The sequence below is a fragment of the Hypanus sabinus genome, chromosome 14 (genome assembly GCF_030144855.1).
Source record: "Hypanus sabinus isolate sHypSab1 chromosome 14, sHypSab1.hap1, whole genome shotgun sequence".
In the NCBI taxonomy this organism is placed as follows: Eukaryota; Metazoa; Chordata; class Chondrichthyes; order Myliobatiformes; family Dasyatidae; genus Hypanus; species Hypanus sabinus.
Window position 1 is genome coordinate 99,111,514 of NC_082719.1, and position 20,712 is coordinate 99,132,225.

The 20,712-nt window shown below is 41.9% G+C and overlaps 1 protein-coding gene across 14 annotated transcripts in view; it reads left to right on the forward strand.

The window, feature by feature from the left end:
• Window positions 1–20,712, forward strand: part of LOC132405014 (transcription factor 4-like) — a 649,090-nt gene that overhangs the window by 336,122 nt on the left and 292,256 nt on the right. For 8 of the 14 annotated variants that reach the window (XM_059989695.1, XM_059989690.1, XM_059989698.1 and 5 more), the window contains one exon: window positions 14,963–15,001. The exons of 4 other annotated variants lie outside the window; for them this stretch is intronic. In XM_059989695.1, coding sequence (XP_059845678.1) covers window positions 14,963–15,001 — 39 coding nt within the window. Of the gene's footprint in view, window positions 1–10,766; window positions 10,870–11,128; window positions 11,215–14,962; window positions 15,002–20,712 lie in introns of those variants that run through there. 2 more of the 14 variants (XM_059989700.1, XM_059989699.1) reach the window with 2 other exon arrangements.

The following is a 20,712-nucleotide window of genomic DNA, read 5'->3' on the forward strand; positions in this document are numbered from 1 at the left end:
TGCTCACAATATCCTGCCTACTGCAGGTGGCTCGTGCAAACAGACTGTGTTTAAAATTGTGGCCAATGACTGAGACGAAGGTTATGCTAGTCTGCTAAGGCAAATTAGTCTATTTGTCTTAGATCATATGTGAGGCAGGGTTGATTAAAATGTTGTGCTTAGGTTTCTTAAAAAAAAACTGTTATACTATTATGATACATGAAGAAAACAAAAAAAAATATTTGATAGGCTTCACCTTTTCAGGGTTTTCATCAGCTTAGTGTTTATCCATTCCTTTGAACACAGATCCTTAAAGTTGTTTCAGGGATTTAAAAGAACATATCTTTCTTGTAATATTGCATAAAATACAGATCACTGCAGCTCCGGACTGGCCCTTCGACTGACAATGAACCAATTAAAGTAGTAATCAAGTGGCTAACTAAACTCTTCTGCCTACACAATGTCTGTGTCTTTCCATTTTCCTCACATCCATAAGATCATTAGAGGAGCAGAATTAGGCCACTTTGCCCATCATGTCTGCTCCAGCATTTCATCATGGCTGATCCATTTCCCTCTCAACCCCAGTCTCCTGCTTCTCCCCGCAACCTTTCATGTCACGAATAATCAAGGACCAATCAGCCTCTGCCTTCAATGCACCCAGTGAGCTGGCTATGAATCGCACTGGTTCACTACTCTGTGAATGTTCTGGGTGCAGCCTGTGTGGTGCATCCCACAGGTTCACTACTCTGTGACTGTCACCGTGTATCCGGCACCAACATAGCATGTCCCCTTACCAACCTGCGTGTCTTAGGAGTGCGGGAGGAAACCCGAGCACCTGGAGTCCTCTTGGCATTCATTTGTGTCTCTAAACGTCTAAAGTTTCTAACTCAACCACCACAAACAAAATTGCCCCTCCTTCGAAATCTTCTACTTTTTCTCCGGTTCTCTTAAAATCTAGGATTGATTCTGAGAATGTAACTAGAGAGCATGTCTTCTGATGAAAGGTTGAGCGTGCCAGGGCTTTTCTCACTGGAGAGGAGGAGGAGCGGTGACTTTATAGAGGGGTATAAATTGATAAGAAGCTCAGATTAAGTGGATAAGCAGAGACTTTTCCCAGGGCAGAAATGGCTAATGGGAGAGGCTATAGTCTTAAAGTGATTGGGGGAAAGATTAGGCAGATATCAGAGGTACGTTTTTTACCCAGAGAGTAGTAGGTGCATGGAACTGGCAGGAGAGACGATGTTTGGATGGTGATGTAAGCAGCGGGCTGAATTGGAAATGTTGTGGACAGGCCAATTTGAGGTGACAGGATGATTTCGGAACAACTGAACCTGATGTTGGCACTGCGATTTAAGCACGGGCCGAACTGAAAAGGGTGCCTGAGGCGAGGGGTGGGCCGGTTCTGTTTGCTGCTCCGCAAATGAGGGTCTGTGGATGGACTCTCCTTCGTGGACTTCAGCTCTGAGCACCATTTGCTTGCTTTTATTGTTTGTTTACTTGATTAGTTTTTTTTCCCCTCTCTGTGCATTGGTGTTTGGAAGTTTTTTTAATGGGTTCTTTTGTGTTTCTTTGTTTAGTGGCTGCCTGGAAGGAGATGAATCTCAAGGTTGTATAATGTATACATGCTTTGATAAATGCATTTTGAACATTGGACTTTAAATTAAGGACATTTAAGAGACTCTTAGATAGGCACATAGATTAAAGAAAAATGGAGGGCAATGTGGGAAGTTTGATTTTAGGACAACGCACACAAAATTCTGGAGGGACTCAGCAAGTCAGGCAGCATCTACGCAGCGGGACAATGGTCGAGGTTTCTGGCCAAGGTCTTTCATCGGGAGTATCATGGAGCGCCCCAAAATGTCACTTGTTTATTCTTCTCCATTATGCTCCCAGACCTGCTCAGTCTCTTCAGCATTTCTTTGTGTGTTGCTCTGGATTTACAGCATCAGCAGAATCTTGTGCTTAGACTGATCTCAAAGTATGTGTAAAATTGTGGGCCAAAGGGCCTATATGGTGTTGTACCTTTGATGTTCTTTGTTTGGTGGTGTTGTACTTTAGCTTGTAGTAATGATTTTAGTGTAGTAATACTTTAGCAACATAACAGCTAAGAACTGGGAAGACAATAGTCACACCTGGAGGAAACCTGACCAACAGAGCGATGTGTTACGTGAGAGTGACTCCGCTGTGCCGCACAGAACGAACGGCAGCTGCAAAAGGAGAGAATGAACAACCAAAAGACCCAACCACGAACCACAGTCACCACTTCCTGTTGCCCACACTACACCAGAATACATGGATCCCGGATTGGCCTCTACCACCACCAGAGGACCCACCAATAGACAACCCCTTTGGAGAACATCATACTGAACTGGAGCGATCACACTAATGCTTGTTCAGCTCGGGACAGCGTGGCTGCCGTGCAAGAAGGGAATACCTTCATTCAACTTCTGGAGAAATCTGCCATTGGACTGCTGCACTCCCTAATCCCTCTGCATTACCAAAAGGTTAATTTATCTTCCTTCCTGTCGGTCATCCTCTGGAATCTGAGTGACATTTTAAGTCTGAGGAGCTCACTTTTTTTGAAAATTATTTCCATAGTCCTAGAAACCTTCATGATCGTCTGATGTGTTCAACATGCAGACAATGCTGGTGATTTCCCACTAAATTAAAGACAGGATTTGAATCCAGAGCTTCAGATAGCATCATAAAGGTTTATGGATGCCATCTGAACCTCAGGTTTAGATTACCTTCTCATGTTAACTTTAAGACACAGGGTGAAGTTGGTTACAGTTGACAATTTAATGTGTAGTGATTTCAGCTTGTTCTTTATTCCCTCCAAGCAGATGGTTCTGTTTTTAAATTCAAATCTTAGGATCACTTGACATAGGACCCTAGAAATTAAGAATTACATGAAATCTGTGCCTTGTACTGAAAAATGAAATTATATTAGAGGGAAAGTCATGGAATGATAAATGACATTTAGAAATGCCTTAATCTTCAGAAGTAAGTATTTTAAAATCACTTAGCTGAAAATAATGTTCTGACATTTCTGAATGGCACAGCTAAACAATCCTGCCAAACTAAACCTCTGATCTTTAGTTTTAGCTCTGCTTGGATGTCAATGCAATAAAGGGGACAATAATCTTCCATTTAAAGAAAAAAATGGTTTTGACTGTGTGCATGGTTTTTTAAAAAAAAAGGTTCTTACTCATTTTCAAAAGGACTTGCAAATGGAGCTCTTTCTCGTAATCCTAAATGTCATTTTAACATTTCTCTAATGTTGACAGCTCTCCATTTGACATCAAGTTCTCAATATTTATGCAAGTGGTATATTGTCAGCAACTTACTTAGTGGCAAAACTAAAATATTTTATAGATGAACGATTAATGCAAGAGCCAGTGCATTTCAATCTTTCAAAACATTTTGTTAATATACACTGAAACTTGTACAGATTTTCTTTCCCATTTAGAAGTATTTTTTTCAAATAATCATCTGAGGAGTTTTCAATTATTTATTCATTGAGATACAGCATGGGGTAGGCGTTTCTGGCCCTTCAAACCATGCTGCCCGGCAATCCCCGAATTTAATCTTTGCCTAATCACGGGACAGTTTCCAATGAACAACTAACCTATCAACTGATACGTCTTTGAAATGTGGGAGGAAACCAGAGCACCTGGAGGAATTCCATACGGTCATGGGGAGAACATACAAACTTCTTATAGGCAGTGGCGGGAATTGAATCTGGGTCTCTTGTACTGTGAAGCATTGTGCAAACCACTATACTACGTTTTATTTTAAAGCTCCTGGAATCTGAAGTGAGATGAGCCTGCCTGAACCTAGCTCTGCTTCCAAGCCATCCTCAAATGCAAACATTTACCCTGGGTGTACATATATGAAAACTGGTTTATTGCCAGTTCTCTGGTCAGTGATCACGAGGAAATCTGCAGATGCTGGAAATTCAAGCAACACACACAAAATGCTGGTGGAACACAGCAGGCCAGGCAGCATCTATAGGGAGAAGCACTGTCGACGTTTCGGGCTGAGACTCTTCATCAGGACTAACTGAAACTCCTACTTTCAAATCTCTTGCTATCTTTCGTTTCAGTTAGTCCTGACGAAGGGTCTCAGCCCGAAACATCGACAGTGCTTCTCCCTATAGATGCTGCCTGGCTTGCTGTGTTCCACCAGCATTTTGTGTGTTTTGCTCTGATCAGTGATGTTGTATTTGGCTTTGGACAGGAAAGCTACATGGTAGGAGGGACATAGAGCAAAATAAAGAAAAAGTTCCTTGGTTGGATATGTCAACTGGTGTTCCCAAGGGATCCATTTTTGACCATGTGGGAGGACTTCAAGAAAAAGATGTCCAATTTTACTGGAATGTCAAACCGAGGTACTTTTGAAATGTGTTATTAATATTATTTGTCTTGTGAGGGTAGATTAAGTGAGCTAGGGCTTTTCTCATTGGAGCAAAGGAAGATGCGAGGTGACTTGATATAGGTGTACAAGAAGATAAGAGGCATAAATTGAGTGGACAACCAGAGACTTTTTCCCAGGGCAGGAATAGCTAATACAGGGGGTATAATTTTAAGATGGTTGGAAGAAAGTTTGAGGGAAAGTCAGAGTCAGGTTTATTATACAGAGAGAAAGATGTGCACGAAATGTCCTGCCAGGAGTGGTGGTAGAGGCAGGTACATAAAGACATTTAAGGGATGATAGAGAATTGGAGAGCTATGTAGGAAGAAGCATTAGATTGATCTTAGAGTAAGTTTTAAAAATCAGCACAACATCATGGGCCAAAGGGCCTGTACTGTATAGTACTGTTCTATCTACTCACTGGAAATATGATAGCAAACTGATGTACAGCAACTGCAGGAAAATGGAATGAAGATGTAAAGTGCAGGTGTAGGCAAGTGTAAAGCAAGGGTAAGGCACTCTCAAACAAAGTTCCAGAGACCCATCCAGCCCTGGAAGAGCTCATTTCATTTTATCTATGTCCAGAATTGCTGAACCGTTATTTATGAAAATGATGCAATAATCTGATTTTGGAGAAATGAGTAAATAATACGGGAAAACTTCCTTGTTCCTTGTTAATATGTAACTATGAAGCAACACAAGTCAGTGTCTGTACTTCCTACGAAGCTTAAGGGGATTTTGCACGTCACCAAAAACTTCTGTGGATGGACACAGGAAACTCTGCAGAAGAACACAAGACACAGCAGGGACTCAGCAGCATCCATGGACATGAATGAACAGTCGACGCTCCAGGCTGAGACCTTTCATCAGGACTGGAGAGGAAGGAGGAAGAGGCCAGAATAGAAAGATGGGGGAGGGGAAGGAGGACAAGCTAGAAGGTGATAGGCAAAGCCATGTGGGTGGAAAAGGTAAAGGGCCGGAGAAGAAAGAGAGGAGAGTGGACCATGGGAGAAAGGGAAGGAGACGGGTACCAGTGGGAGGTGATGGGCAGGTTTGGGAGTGAGTGTGTGCATGTTTGTGTGTATGTGATTGAGTGTTTGTGTGTGAGTGTGTGTGTCTGTCTGTGTTTAGGTGTGAGTGTGCATGTGTGTGTGTGCTTGGGTGTGAGTGTGTGTGTGTGACTTTCTGTTTGCGTGTGAGTGTGTGTGTGTCTTTGGGTGTGTGTGTGTGTGTGCATGTGTTTGGGTGTAAGTGTGTTAATGATTGTGTGTTTGGATGTGAGTGTGTGTGTCTGTTTAGGTGTGAGTGTGCGTGTGTGTGGGTGTGAGTGTATATGTGATTTTGCATATGGGTCTGAGTGTGCATGTGTTTGGGTGTGAGTGTGCATGTGATTGTGTGTTTGGGGGTATGTGATTGTGTTTAGGGGTGTGTGTGTGATTGTGTTTGGAGGTGTGCAGGTGTGTGTGTTTGGGTGTGAGTGTGCATGCATCTGTGTGTTTGGGTGTGTGTATGTGTGTGTTGAGGGTTGGAGGGATTTAAAGTTGCCAGTTGGTGATGTTATTGACTGAGAGTATTTCTGACACAGGCGAAGGAAGTTACAAAGGGATGTTTGCAGTCTCATTGCTTAAGCAAAAATAGCAGTTGGAATTCAGTGTGGGGAAATGGGAACTGTACTTTGTGTCTGCCAAAGGGAAATCATTGTATTTCTATCATACTGGGAGACCAGAGGACGTAGGAGTGAGAGTTGGTTAGTGTGACACTGTTACCACATGGGGCGTTGGAGTTTAGTCCCAGTGTCCTCTGTAAGGAGTTTGTACATCCTCCCATTCGAATGTGTTGGTTTTCTCCGGATGCTCCAGTTTCCTCCCACAGTCCAAAAATGCACCGATTAGTAGATTAGTCGGCCATTGTAGATTGTTCCATGATTAGATTAGGGCTAAATCGGGCTGTTAGGCAATGTTGCTCAAAAGGCTGGAAGGGCATATTTTGTGTCGTCTCTAAATAAATAAATAAAATTAATTCTATCATATTTCTTTATTTTTCTGTAATTGCCTGCAAGAAAATTGATTGGAAGGTACTATTTAGCAATATATGTACTATGATAATAATTTTTACTTTGACTTTGACAGGAGCAGAATTAGGCCATTTGGCCCATTAAGTCTGCTCCGCCATTCCATCATGGCGGATCCAATTTTCCTCTCAGTTCTCATCTCCTGCCTTATCCCTGTATCCCTTCATGTCCTGACCAATCAATAATCTAGCAACCCCTGCCTTAAATCTGCATGCAGACTTGGTCTCCACAGCCATCTATGGCAATGAACCCCGCAGATTCTCCACCCTCTGGCTAAAGAAATTCCTCCCCATCTCTGTTGTATAGGGACATCACTCCATTATGAGGTTGTGTCCTCTGGTCCTAGCCTCACCCACTGCGGGAAACAGTGGAATTTACCCAGATATACAGATGACCAAAATCTAGTTCATATTGCACATTGACTTTTAAGAAAATTGTAAAAGTGATGTTGTTTTTGGTAACTTAAGAAATGGAAACATGAGTAAGCCATTTGATTGTACCTGATTTGGTATTCAGAAATATCATGGTTGACCACCCTTTCCATTCCACTTCCCTTGATTCCCTTAATTGTGAAATAATCATAATTTAAGAAAAGATTGAAAGATTACCTTTATTTGTCACATATACATTGAAGCATACAGTGAAATGTGTTGTTTGAAGCAAATCAAATCAGTGATGATAATACTGGAGGCAGCCCACAAGTGTTGCATGCTTCCAGCACCAATGTATCAGCCCATATCTCACTAATCCAAACCGTACATCATCGAAATGTGGTAGGAAACCAGAGCACCTGGAGGAAATAGCTTTCAGAACTGAATTCCCACAAAGAGAGTCTCATGTTCTCTCTCAAAATTTCTATTATATTATCTTCAATTAGAGGATGTATCTCATAAAGGTGAGGAATTCTGCAGATACTGGAAATCTTGAGGAACATGCACAAAATGCTGGAGGAACTGAGCAAGTCAGGTACCCTCCATAGAGAAGAATAAACAGTTGGGGCTTCAGGTTGAGACCTTTCATCAGAATTGGAAAGGAAGGGGGCAGAAGCTGGACAAAAGAGGTGGGAAGAGGGCAATGAGTACCAGCTGGCAGGTGTTAGGGGAAGCCGTAGAAGGAGAAGGTGGGTGAGTGAGGGGGCAGGGATGAGGCGAGAAGCTGGGAGGTGATTGATGGAAGAGGTAAAGGCCTGAAGAAGGAGAATTCTGTTAAGAGGTGTGAGTGGACTTTGGGAGAAAGGGGGGGGGGTGATCAATAGATTTCGAATGTTCTCTCTTTTTAGTGAATGAATATTTTTCTGGGTATTTTTCTGACATCAGCATTGCAGCTGTACTGTTAAGGGGAAAGCGAGTGTTGAACCACAGGTTTTTCAACATTGGAGCTGGGATGTTGTCAAAAAGTGTTGTATTCTGGTGTTTGATGTCAAACTGAATTAATCGTATTAGCTGAACCCTTGGTTTTGTGACAGAGAGGAAGTGGAGATCTGTCTTCCACTTAGCACTTGTGGTTTAAGGTAGCTGAGAACTTCAGCTCTGACTTTGATACCTCAGCCTTGGTCAGTGGTTGAGAAATTGTCCAGTAGTATTCTAAATCAGTTCTATTTTTCTCATGCACAGTGACAAGTGTCACTTGTAGTAACAGCCAACACACAGGCCACAAGTATCACCGCAGACATTCCAGCACCAGCACGGTGTGTCCATGATGCTCGTCCCAGCACAGAACACAACTAGATGGCAGATAGCAAACGTCAAAGTAACAACAGTAAAACAAGCCCCATTCCTTCCTCTGTCCCACCCACCCACTCACGCACATACACAGTCCTCTAACCCCAAGATAGCCTGTCATCTTCGGCCTCCAGCAGGTTCGTTGTCCCACAGCTATTGCGATTCAGTCTGATTGTGATAGGAGCGATAAATCAGAACAAGGTGCGCTGGCTATGTTTCATTAGGAGTTTGAGGAGATTTGGCATGTCACCAAAAACACTCGCAAATTTCCGTGGATGTATGATGGAGAGCATTCTAATTGGCTGCGCCACTGATTAGAATGGGAGGGGGTGTCACTGAACAGCATTGAAGTAAGCTGCAGGAAGTTGTAAACTTAATCAGCTCCATCGTGCGCAGTAGCCTCTCCAGCTTCAAGGACCAATGCCTCAAAAAGGCAGCATCAATCGTAAAGGAGTCCCAGCACCCAGGACATGCCATCCTCTCATTGCTGCCATCAAGGAGGAGGTACAGAAGCATGAAGACATAAAGTGAACAGTTCAGGAACAGCTTTGTTGCCTCTATCATCCGGTTTCTGAATGGACATTGATTCCATGAACAGCACCTCACTACTTTATTATTGTTCTCTTTCTTGCACTATATATTTAATTTAACCTTCTATATACAATGTATACCTACTATAATTTACAGTTTTTGTTATTCTGTATTGCACCTGTAATGTACCTCTGCAACAGAACAACAAATTTCATGACATAGGCAGATGACATTACACCTGATTCTGATTTTTTGAGATGAAGAAATGTTTTAATGTAGAGAGAGATTCTAGTTTTAGATTTGGAATCTAGGTCAATTAAAATGTTTAAGGATAATAGAATTTCAAAAGTTAAAGGCAGATTCAGAATTGGATTAGTTATCCCTGACCCACATGAAGTGGACTTAGTAAGTCAGGCATCATCTTTGGAGAGGAATAAACAGTCCTGATGATAGGTCTCAGCCTAAAACATCAACTGTTTATTCCTCTCCATAGATGCTGCTTGACCTGCTGAGTTCCTCTAGCATGTGGTGTGTTGCACTGGATTTCCAGCACCTGCGGAATCTTGTGTTTATTATATTGACAAATGTCATGAGGTTTGTTGCTTTGTGGCAGCAGTATGGTGCAATACATAGGAAATCTATAAATTGCAATGAGATATATATTACTTTTTAAAAAATAAGTAGTGCAGAAAGAGAGAACAAATAGTGCAGGAGTGTTCATGGGTTCATTGTCCATTCAGAAATCTGACGCTTAAGAAGAACGGGAAGAAGCTGTTCTTAAACTCTGAATGTGGGTCTTCTGGCTTCTGTAAATCCTGTACACTCACTCTAGATCAGTGAGATTTAGCTAAGGTAGGGTGGCAGGATGGATATATGTCTCTACCAAAGGAGGTGTGAGGTGCTCCTTCCCTCCGCTCGCCTGTGGGTCACCCTTGGGCAAGGTGCAGCACCTGCTTATCCCTCTGATCAGGGTCACAAGAAGCCATGGGAGCAGGTGGTGGATGGTCGTATGAGCAGCTGGTGCATGTCACATCCTGGTTATGTGACCACTGACACCCGGCAGACAATCTCTGAGGAGTATTGATAATGGCTGAGGTCACCCGTCTTGTAAAGGCACTGTCCAGTAGAAGGCAATGGCAAACCACTTCTTTAGAAAAAATGGCCAAGAACAATCATGGTCATGGATAGAGCATAATCGCCCACATGATACGCCATGGCACATAATGATGCTGAAGACCAAGGTAAAGAAATGGACATGAGGTATAGATGAGCTGTAATCTTGGGGACCAAACACAGCTGAGGGAATAAAAAGTCCTGTAAGACATAGGATTAGAATCAGGCCATTCAGCCATTCTATCATGGCTGCTTTATTATCCTGCTCAACCCCATTTTCCTGCCTTCTCGTAACATTTGACACCCTAAGTAATTACTGCTTGCTAATTTCCTGCAGCATGAAATTACTACTTGCTTGCTTAACATCGCTTACTTAAACGCAGTTCGTTTATTGTATCTTTGAATTATTCAGCACAGTTTGTTATAATGCAGAACTTGAAATCCTAAGTGTATAATTTAACAACTTTATAATAGACTGCATGATGAGATTCCATAACAAAAGTAGTGTTTCAAGTTCTCGTTGTAACAACACTTTGTGATGTAGCAAAATGAAGATTGTGCTGTAATGTGACACATTATTTTGGTGGTTTACCAGATCTTTTCAACAGAATTATAACTTCCCCAGCAGTTCACATTTTCATAAAAGGGAAGTGAGAAGAGTTCCTAAGTCTGCATTATGCCCCGTTTTGATTTGTTTGCAGTAGTACTGTCATTCACTTTACATAACGTTTGCCTGTTTGAAGTTTCGTAGCAAAGCAGAAGCAGTTCACATCTCAAATACAGTTTTACATATTTTGAGGAATAGTCATGTTAACAAAACATTAACCATTTTAAGACTGCGGCAGCACTTCTGTGCAAGAGGGAATCACAGTGCTAATCTCATAGTGCTGGCTCTTTTTACAAGTACAAAAACTATGAAGCGCCAGCAAGGGTGCGATCAAGGTCGGAGAAAGTAGAAGGGAACATGCAGTAAATCAGTTTTCTGCTGACTGCAAACTTGTCTTCCTAAAAGACTGCAGCAGGAAGAGGAAACTGAGGCAGGTAAGAAGATTACAATCCTGAGCTTTGCTGACAATGAAGTTAATCTTAAACTGGACAGAATAGATTTTAAAAATATCTAGTAACATACGTATGTCGTCATCACTGATAGACTGTTTTCTTAAAGTAGTCAGTGTAAATGGAGTCGCAAGTCTGTGTAAACTGTGGACAGCTGTGTGCTCACGTTTTAGCCCCACCCTCTCATCATTGGTCATCCCGTACGGAGAGGTGCAGGGAAGAAGGAGGTTGTCCTAGTTAACTTGCTCCCCGGTCTGGTGACAGGCAGTGGAGGGTTTTGCCTGGTAATGTTCAAGGGGTATGTCCCTGCTCGGGTAGCTGTGGAAAAAGGTGGGTAATATAGAGGTATTGCGACACCATTAGGCACCACAGGGGTTAAATACCATCCTAAATGAGGATAGGAATGTGTTTGTTTATTTTTTTATTTGAGAAATACAGCATGGAACAGGCCCTTCAGGGACCTCACTGTCCAGCAGCCCAGCATAAAAAAGGACAATTTATGACGACTAACTAACCTACTAACCGTATGTCTTTGGACTGTGGGAGGAACCTAGGTGCACATGAGAAGGAATGTACAAACTTGCTTAGAGAGAACAGCGGGGCTGTAAAAGCAATGTGCTAAAGTGGTGCCCCCTAGCCTGTGTTAGTCATGATTTTGTTCGTAACGTGATTGTACTGTAGTGATTTGAATTTATAATAAACGTACTTTTGACTTTAAAAAAGGTTAAAGTCTTGGCAGCTGATTTGGTGATGTTCCTACTGCATGTACTTGTGTATCAATGTGTTTCTAGAAATTTTCCAGTTTGTAATTAAAAACGAAATGTAGCTGGTAATAGAGATCAATTTCACAACACTCTAGCACAGTCTAGTTAACCTTTTGTCCATGGGGTTTATTTAGATTTTTGTATCACAGGTTTGCTGCTTCTTCCAGTCCAACTTTATTGTCATTCAACCGTTGACATGTATACTGGCAAGTGATGCAACATTCCTCCGACCAAGGTGCAAACACAACACATAAAGTAATATTACCACAAATAAATTAACAAATAATAAGGTACATTGAAAATAAACTGAATAATAGTACTGGTGCTTCATAAGTGATGAGACCTGGGTGGTGGCAGGGAGTTCAGTAACCTCAAGGCCTGGGAAAGAAGCTGTTTCCCATCAGTCCGTCAGTCCTTGTCTTATTGCTACGGTACCTCCTGGGATGCATGGGAGGGACCCCTGACTATTCTGAGGGCCCTGCATATGCGGAACTCCTGATTTATATCCCAGGTAGGTAGCCTGGTCACTAATTTTTCCCAGTTACCCAGCGTTAAAGTGCATTGTAATGGACAAATGGTAGAGAATTTAAATCCAGAAACAAATTAGCTGTTTGGAGAAATGTACTTACTAAGCATGCTCTTTTAAAGGAGCGCCTGATATTCTTTTAATTTTTTTTTATTTAAGGGTGGAGTTCACCTCGTTTGTTCTGTGCACAGTTTTTGATTGAACCTGCTTCAGTGTTGTAAAGGCCAGTGTTGTGCATTAAGGTTCTGAATGGTACAGTGGAGCTTCTTCCATCCATGCAGCTATCCAAACTTCTCTTAAGTGTTTCAGTTCAATCCACTTTGGCCACTCTACTGGCATCTCGTTCCACGCTGTCTCCAGTTTTTGAGTTAAGTAGTTTCCCCCTCTGATTATCTGTAAATGTTTTATTTTTCATCCTAAACCAATGGCCTGTGGTTTTAGCCTCATTCAGTCTGAGGGGAAAATGCCTCCATGTATTCACTTTATCCATATCTCTCATAAATTTGTATATTTCTATGAGATTGACCATCATTCTCATGCACTCAGGTACTGAAGACCAGCAGTGTTCATGGGTTCACTGTCCATTCAGAAATCTGATGGTGGAATGGAAGAAGCAGTTTCTGAAATATTGTGTGTGTGCCTTCAGGATACTGTACTTCCTCATCGATGGTAGCAAGAGAAGCAAGGATGATCTTTAATGAAGGATGCCGCCACTTTGAGGCATCAGCTTTTGAGAATGTCCTCACTGCTGGGCAGGCTAGTGCCCATGATGGAGCTGGCTAAGTTTACAAATCTCTGCAGCTTTTTATGATCCTGTGCATACCAGATTGTGATGCAACCATTGCACATGAGAGTAGATGGTATCTACTCTATATCTGCATTGTAGTTAAATATCTGCATACTTTGGAAATAAGAGCATGTGCTAGATTAAGTATATGGGTAAAATATATTTTGATTGGTCGGATGCAGAAGTGGTTGAACTGCCAAAATTGGTTTGCCTACAGCCAGAACCAGACAACAACAATAATTAGTTTTGGCTACAGAACATGCTGGAGAGATCAGCAGTTCTGATAGAATCTGTGAAAAGAGAAACGATTTTATCCATTTCAAATCAGTGACCCCTCACTGGGGTTTTCTGACAAAGGATCTCATGTTTGAAACATTAACACATCTTCCACAGGAGCTGTGCCTGACTTGTTCAATGTTTACATCCTTTTCTGTTTTAATTTTAATGGCAAATTCGAGCTTATTGTCATTTGTACTAGTGCACGTATGCACCGGTTCAATAAAAAGCTTACAGCAGCATCACAGGCACTTGGCATCATTCAGAGAGAAAAAAAGCACAAAGGTCAATCATGCATAATCTTTGCAAGAAAGAGCATAGCTGGAAGAAAAGCACACAATGCCCATTGTGCTGACTGTATTGCGATATTAGGCAGAGATTAGTGTTGCGTCTGTTAGTTCAAGGGTCGAATAGTTGAAGGGTAGCTGTTCTCAAAATAGGTAACGTGGAACTTCAGGCTTCTTTAGCTGTGAGAAGGTGGGGATCTTTGATGATCGATTAAATCACAAATGATAAAACCCGCTGAGGCCGGAAATCCAAGCGACACACGCAACAAGCTGCTGGAGGGACCATCAGGCCAGGCAGCATCAATGGAAAAACGTACAGTCAACGCTTTGGGCTGCGACCCTTCGGCAGGATTCTGCTGATGATAGATGTCTCGTCGGGATACTGCAGAGGCAGGGAGAATGTGCCTCTGATGTACCGGGCTGAATCCACTACTCTCTGCATCTTCCTTCACGTTCAAATTGCTGTACCAGAACAGTCAGAGTATTCCAACAGTATGACCATAGATATTTGTTAGAGTGCTCAGTGACCAACCAAACCTCCTTGACTTTCAGGAAAGTAAAGATGCTGGCATACTTTCTTCATGATTGCATCTATGTGATATGTTATTGGCCAGGAACATCAAGCTGCTGGGCATTAACATATCATAACTTAACGTGTTAGGTTATGTGTTGAAATATCATAACATAGCATAACATGTTCCTGGGAATTAGCATATTATCTATGCGATATGTTAATGTCTAGGAACTTAAAGCTAATGGCTCACTCTACTGCTGATTTCCCCTAGTGTAGACTGAACCAAGTTCAACCTTCTCCCCCTTCCTGAAGTCAATAATAGGCTGTTTAGGTTGTTGCTGCAACAACAATAATAGATTGGGCGTCATGGTAACGTAGTAGTTAGTGCGATGCTATTACAGCTCAGGGCATTCTGGTGTTGGGAGTTCAATTCCAGCGCTGTTCTGTAAAGAATCTATATATCTTCCCCGTAGAATGTGTGGGTTTTCCCCAGATACTCTGGTTTCCTCCCACTGTCCAAAGACGAACTGGGTAGGTTAACTGGTCGTTGTAAATTGTCCTGTGATTAGGTTAGGGTTAATTGGGGCTTTTTTGGGGTCACTGGGGCAGTGTGGCTGTAAATGGTTTATTGCCAAATAAATTTATAACCACAGCAATTCTTATGATATTTTTTCATTATTTTGATTGCCTCTTTTTTTAAACAAACTATTGCTGCTTTACCCTGTTGGATATGTGTTACATTTATGTTAGGGTGACCCGGTGCATTGTCCTCCAATACATGACCATGGACACCTTTCCACTCATCCCACATCTCTGTGAAGGGGATCCATTGGCTTCATTTTGACTTCATTCCCCAATCATCACGGTGAAAATTAAATGCAGCAGAAAAAAAAAATTAAACAATTCTTTCCATTCTGTTTCCAGCTCCATTTTATCGCCATGCGAAGAGGCATGCGATCAAAGGTAAGTCCAAATGAAGCAGCTTACTGAGGTCAGTAAGTAACATTTCCAGTTTTGTTGTCCGGTAAATCAGAGTCAGGTTTATTATCACTGTCTTGTATGAAACATAAAGCATTGAAGTTCAAGTTCAGTTTAATTATCACTCAACCAGAGACAAATACAGCCAAACAAAATAGCATTCCTCCAGGGCCAAGGTGCAAAACATACGCAGCACATGCAGAATAGCAAGCAAGCATACAGTCCCACACACAAAAAGAGATGTAACCCAAGTCCCTGCATGACATGTTCTGCAAACTTATGGTGCAAAACAGTACAGAACAGTTCAGCGCAATACAGGTCCTTTGGCCCAGAGTGTTGTGCCAGCCTTTTAATCTACTCAAAGGTCAACCAAACCCTTCCTTCCCACATAGCCCTCCATTTCTCTATCATCCGTGTGACTATCTAATGCCCAGAGTGTATCTGCCTCCACCTCCACCCCTGGCAGCGTGTTTCATGCACCCACCACTCTGTGTGTAAAAAGCTGATCTCTGACATTTCCCCCTATACTGTCCTCCAATTGCCATGATATTTTGCCCCCTTTATTAGCCATTTACACCCTGGGAGAAAGTCTCTGGTTGTCCACTTGATCTATGCTTCAGATCATTTCTGTCAAGTCATCCCTCATCTTCCTTTGCCCCCACCCCAAGAGAAAAGCGCTCACTCACTCACCCTTTCCTCATAAGACCTGCTCTTTAATCAAGGCAGCATCCTGGTAAATCTCCTCTGCAGCCTCTCATAAGCTTCCACATCATTCCTGTAGTGAGAAACTATACATAAATCCAGAAATGCTGACGCTTAACCAATGAGCAAAATTACTTTTAAATTATGCCTCTTCATCTGTTTGTTTGCGTCTTCCAAGCTCCATTACAATGAGTGCAGTTTCACAAGCAGGAAGTTGTTTAAATCTCTTCTACTTGCTACACTAGGCCGGAAGATGGGGACGGGTTTGTTAGTGTTCTTTTGTGAAGATTTAAAGCATTGTCTTGTTCATGCCACATTCTTAGGGAAGGCCTTGAATTTCTGATCTGTGTTGAATTGGTTGTCCTCACCTGACGCAGTGTTCTGGGGTGCTGAAGTTGTCATTGTACCTGGACAAGCAAAGAGAAATTTGTCATCAGTTTCTTATTGGAAAATTGAACGTTTTCATCTGCTAAGGGCCTGATTATACTCTATTGTGTGCCTAAGCAATGATGTTACTTGATGAGATGGATGTCGATGTTTTGGGAGAAAGGGAAACTACTTGTAGCAGTTAGTGTAATTGCTTCACAGTGTCAGCGACCAACGATCATGGTTCAATTCCCACTGCTGCTTGTAACAATAATAATAGTAATAATAATAAAAATATGATTGCTTACAAATGCACAATCAAGTGGCAAGCATCATTCACCAAAATAAAATACAAATTCATAAGAGACACCATAAATGCAAGCCTGATCCAGTTTTAGAATCAGAGTCCCACACATTATTGTATGACTGATCCATTACTACACACATTTCACTGTATGCCTTGATGTAAAGTGCATATGACAAATAAAGCTAAGAGTTGCCATTAGTTTGTCTCCCAGATGCTGCTCGACCTGCTGCATTTCTCCAGCAGATTGTTTGTCATACCAGAATCTAGCATATGCAATCTCTTCTGCCTCTCTTGCCTGATGAAATATACTGCTCAGTTTCTCAAGCATACGTATACTATAGCAAAATACTGAAAAGATGAGTGGTGTAGAACTCTGCCATGCATTTGCAGAGTAGACGGGAAAAATCTTAAGGAGAGAAAAGACTTCTGCTAACAACTGTGAGTTAAACGGCTATCTTCCAGATAGTAGTAGTGTACTCACCTGAGAGAGCAAATGTGCAAGCCTTCCAAAAAAATATTTTTAGGAAGTTGCATGTGGCTGCCCACCTTTGAGTGATATTTTGTGTTTGAATAATTGTATCTGAGATTCACTCTTGTGATTTATCGATCTATTGAGCAGTAAAATTAGTTGAGCACGCTGATAGAATAAAAATATACACTCAGTGGCCACTTTATTAGGTACAACTGTACACCTGCTCGTTAATGCCAGTATGGAATTAGCCGATCATGTGGCTGCAACTCAATGCATAAAAGCACACAGACCTGGTCAAGAGGTTCAGTTGTCATTCAAACCAAACGTTTGAATGTGGAAGAAGCATGATCTTTGACCGTAGAATGATTTTTGGTGCCAGGCAGGGTGGTTTGAGTGTCTCAGCAACTGCTGATCTCCTGGGATTTTCACGCACAACAGTCTGTATAGAGTTCACAGAAAATGGTGTGAAAATATAACAAAAAATTCGCGTGAGTGGGAGTTCTGTGGGAGAAACCACCGGGTTAATTGAAGAGGTCAGAGGAGAATGCCAGACAGGTTCAAGCTGACAGGAAGGCAACATTAACTCTAATAGCCACACGTTACACAATGATGTGCAGAAGAGCATATCTGAATGCAGAGCATATTGAACCTTGAAGTGGAAGAGCTACAGTGTCAGAAGGCCACGAAGATGCACTCAGTGACCACTCTATTAGCTACAGGAGGTTCCTGATAAAATGGCCACAGAGCGTATATCCATAATCCGTTCTATAGTTGGTCACCTGAATGTACTTTGCAATATTTGAAAATGCGATTGCCATCCTCAGTACAATTTGCAGGCATTAATTTCTAAATGCCACAGATGGGCTTTGATATTGTATGACTGACAACTCTGCAATCTCTTTCATAGTCCTGCATCTGAAGTTCTTAATTTACTCTGTATGCTGTGGTCTTTTTTTTCCATGAAATCAGGGAGAAACAAGCCAAAGCTTCAGATGATCCAAGGTGAAGATTTTGTCAGATAGGAAACTGCAGGCCAGCACTGAGGTTCAGACGTGTGTCTTACTTTACTTTGAGGAGAGTAGGTGGTCTTGGAAATGTCTACTTCACAGCTCTGGCTGACGTGGCTCAGTTTAAAATGACTCTAAACAAAACTTCCTTGAGATCTTACTTTAAAAATGTTATATTTAGAGAGAATGTTTCTGACCTGCTTCCTCAAAGCTTTGACACATGTTTGTTCACAGGTTGAGAAGAAGTATCTTTAGCTCAAGAGTCTTATGGTCTCTATAATACAAATCTCCAGAAACTTGTCCTTTCTGTTGGCTATTGTGTGACTTTTGAAATACCATTGTGAGGAAATAAGAGATATTATAACAGAACTTAGATTATTAAAATATTTATTTATTATTTATTATTGAGATGCAGTGCGGAATAGGCCCTTTCAGCCTTTCAAGCTGCACCACCCAGCGGTTTCCCGATTTAATCCCAGCCTAAGCAGAGGAAAATTTACACTGACCAATTAGCCTATCAACTGGTATGTCTTTGAACTGTGGGAGCAAACCCAAGCACCCGGAGGAAACACATGCGGTCAATAGAAAAATGTACAGACTCCTTTACAGGCAGCGGCGGGAATTGAACTTGGGTTGTCTGTACTATAAACTGTTGTGCTAACCACTACGCTGCCGTGCTGCCCATTCCGATGGTTGATATAAACACCAAATGCAAGTGTGGATTTTGGAAACAGAGATCATTTCAATTAGTTATGTCACCTATATCCTTCAGACAAGTGCAAGGTCCAACTACAGCTCAGAATAAAAAAATTTCAGACTTCTGTTCTATACAGACATTAAAAACACACTGAGCAGTATATCAACCCAATGAACCATCAGGAAGATGACTGCTATAATATTGTATGATCTGTTTTATTACACTCAGTGGTCACTTTATCAGGTACAGGTAGTCCCCAAGTTACGAACGTCCGACTTAAGGACAACTCGTACTTACGAACCGAGGAAGGAGAACGCCCTCCGCCATTTTAAGTTGGATCACGATGCTGTCTGCCATTTTAAGTCATTGCCATTGATACTGTGTTGAGTGTGTAACTTTGTATTTGGCTTAAATTTTTCTTAGTAAGATTCATGCTGACCCCGCCTGTTCTGGTTGGGTGGTGGCACAGTGAGATCAGTGCCGGGCTTGGAAACAGAGTTTCCCCGAGTTCGATCCAGTGATAGGCCGCTCCCGTGCCGGGTTGATGTCGATCCAAGGACTCCTGTACCATCCGTGCCAGGTTGATGTCGAGCTCGCAACTCGACCTTGTAAAAAAAAACACTGACACCTCCAGTTTAAATTTCCACGCGGAATATTGTGGAGGGTCAAATACCCAAACCCAGCATAGCCCCCATTTGTTCCACTTAACGTGGCTCAGTGCGATGGTCCTTAGGACCCAGTGGACTTCAGGAGCCGGCAGAGCTGAGAACCCGCCGCCCGCAATGTTTCTGTTTCATTGACGGGAAGTGATCGCCATTGAAAATAAAGTGGAAATAATAAAGCATTTGGAAAGAGGTGAAACGCATCAGTCATTGGAAAAGCTTTAGGCTACAGTTGGTCAACGATCAGAACAATCTTAAAGGATAATGGATAAAGTGAGAATAATGGAGCCCTGCCCCGATGAAAGCTACAATTATTACTAAGCAACGCAGTGGTTTGCATTGGAATACAAACGTTTCTTAAGTGTTTTATATGCATAGAAAGGTAAAATATATACTATGTACTAAGACAAACTTTTGACTAACTGACGCTAAATAATACCAGATGTATTTGTTCCGACTTACATACAAATCCGACTTAAAGACGGACTCAGGAATAGAACTCGTACGTAACCCGGGGACTGCCTGTACACCTGCTCGTTAATGCCAAAATCTAATCACCAATCATGTGGCAGCATCTCAATGCATAAAAGCATGCAGACATGATCAAGAGGTTCAGCTGTTGTTCAGACCAACCATCAGAATGTTGAAGAAATATGATCTAAGTGACTTTGACCATGGAACGATTGTTGGTGCCAAATCAGGTCGTTTGAGTATGTCACAACCTGCTGATCTCCACACTCAACAGTCTCTAAGAGTGTACAAAGAATGGGGCAAAAAACAAAAAAAATCCAATGGGTGGCAGATCTGTGGGCAAAACTGTTCTGTTAATGTGAGCGGTCAGGGGAGAACTGCCAGACTAGTTCAAGCTGACAGGAAGGTGACAGTAACTCAAATAACCACACATTACAACAGTGGTGTGCAAAAGAGCATCTCTGAACGCACAACATATCAAACCTTGAAGCTTCTGGCTACAGCAGCCGAAGATCATGAGCATTCCCTCAGTGGCCACTTTATTAGGTACAGGTGGTGTCTAATGTACATTCTATGCTTCTTAATTCACCGGCCGCTAAGGAAAGTGATTTAGTGATAAAACACTTATCCTTGTTTTCTTCTGCATAGGGATTCAATCATTTCACAATGAAAAAAACAAAATAAAATCATTTAACAGATTGAATGGTGGATAAAGGATTTGCAGTTCCATACGTAAAAATCATTACAGTGTCACCTGTTCATGCCCACAAGCACTGTTCAGAGTAACTTAAAGATTTTGCTGCCTTGAATTCCTCCCAAAAGGAACTGTGGAGACAACTTGCTCCTTGTTGCCTCAAACTTGGCTCTGTCCTGATCGGTTTGCATCAACAAAATTGATTTCAGTGCCTTTGTTCCCCTTCCTACTATGGCTAATTTAGGACAAATTTTGGTTTTGGAATCTGATCTGCTAATAGCTTCATGCGATGCTGGAACATCTGGACAGTGACAATGC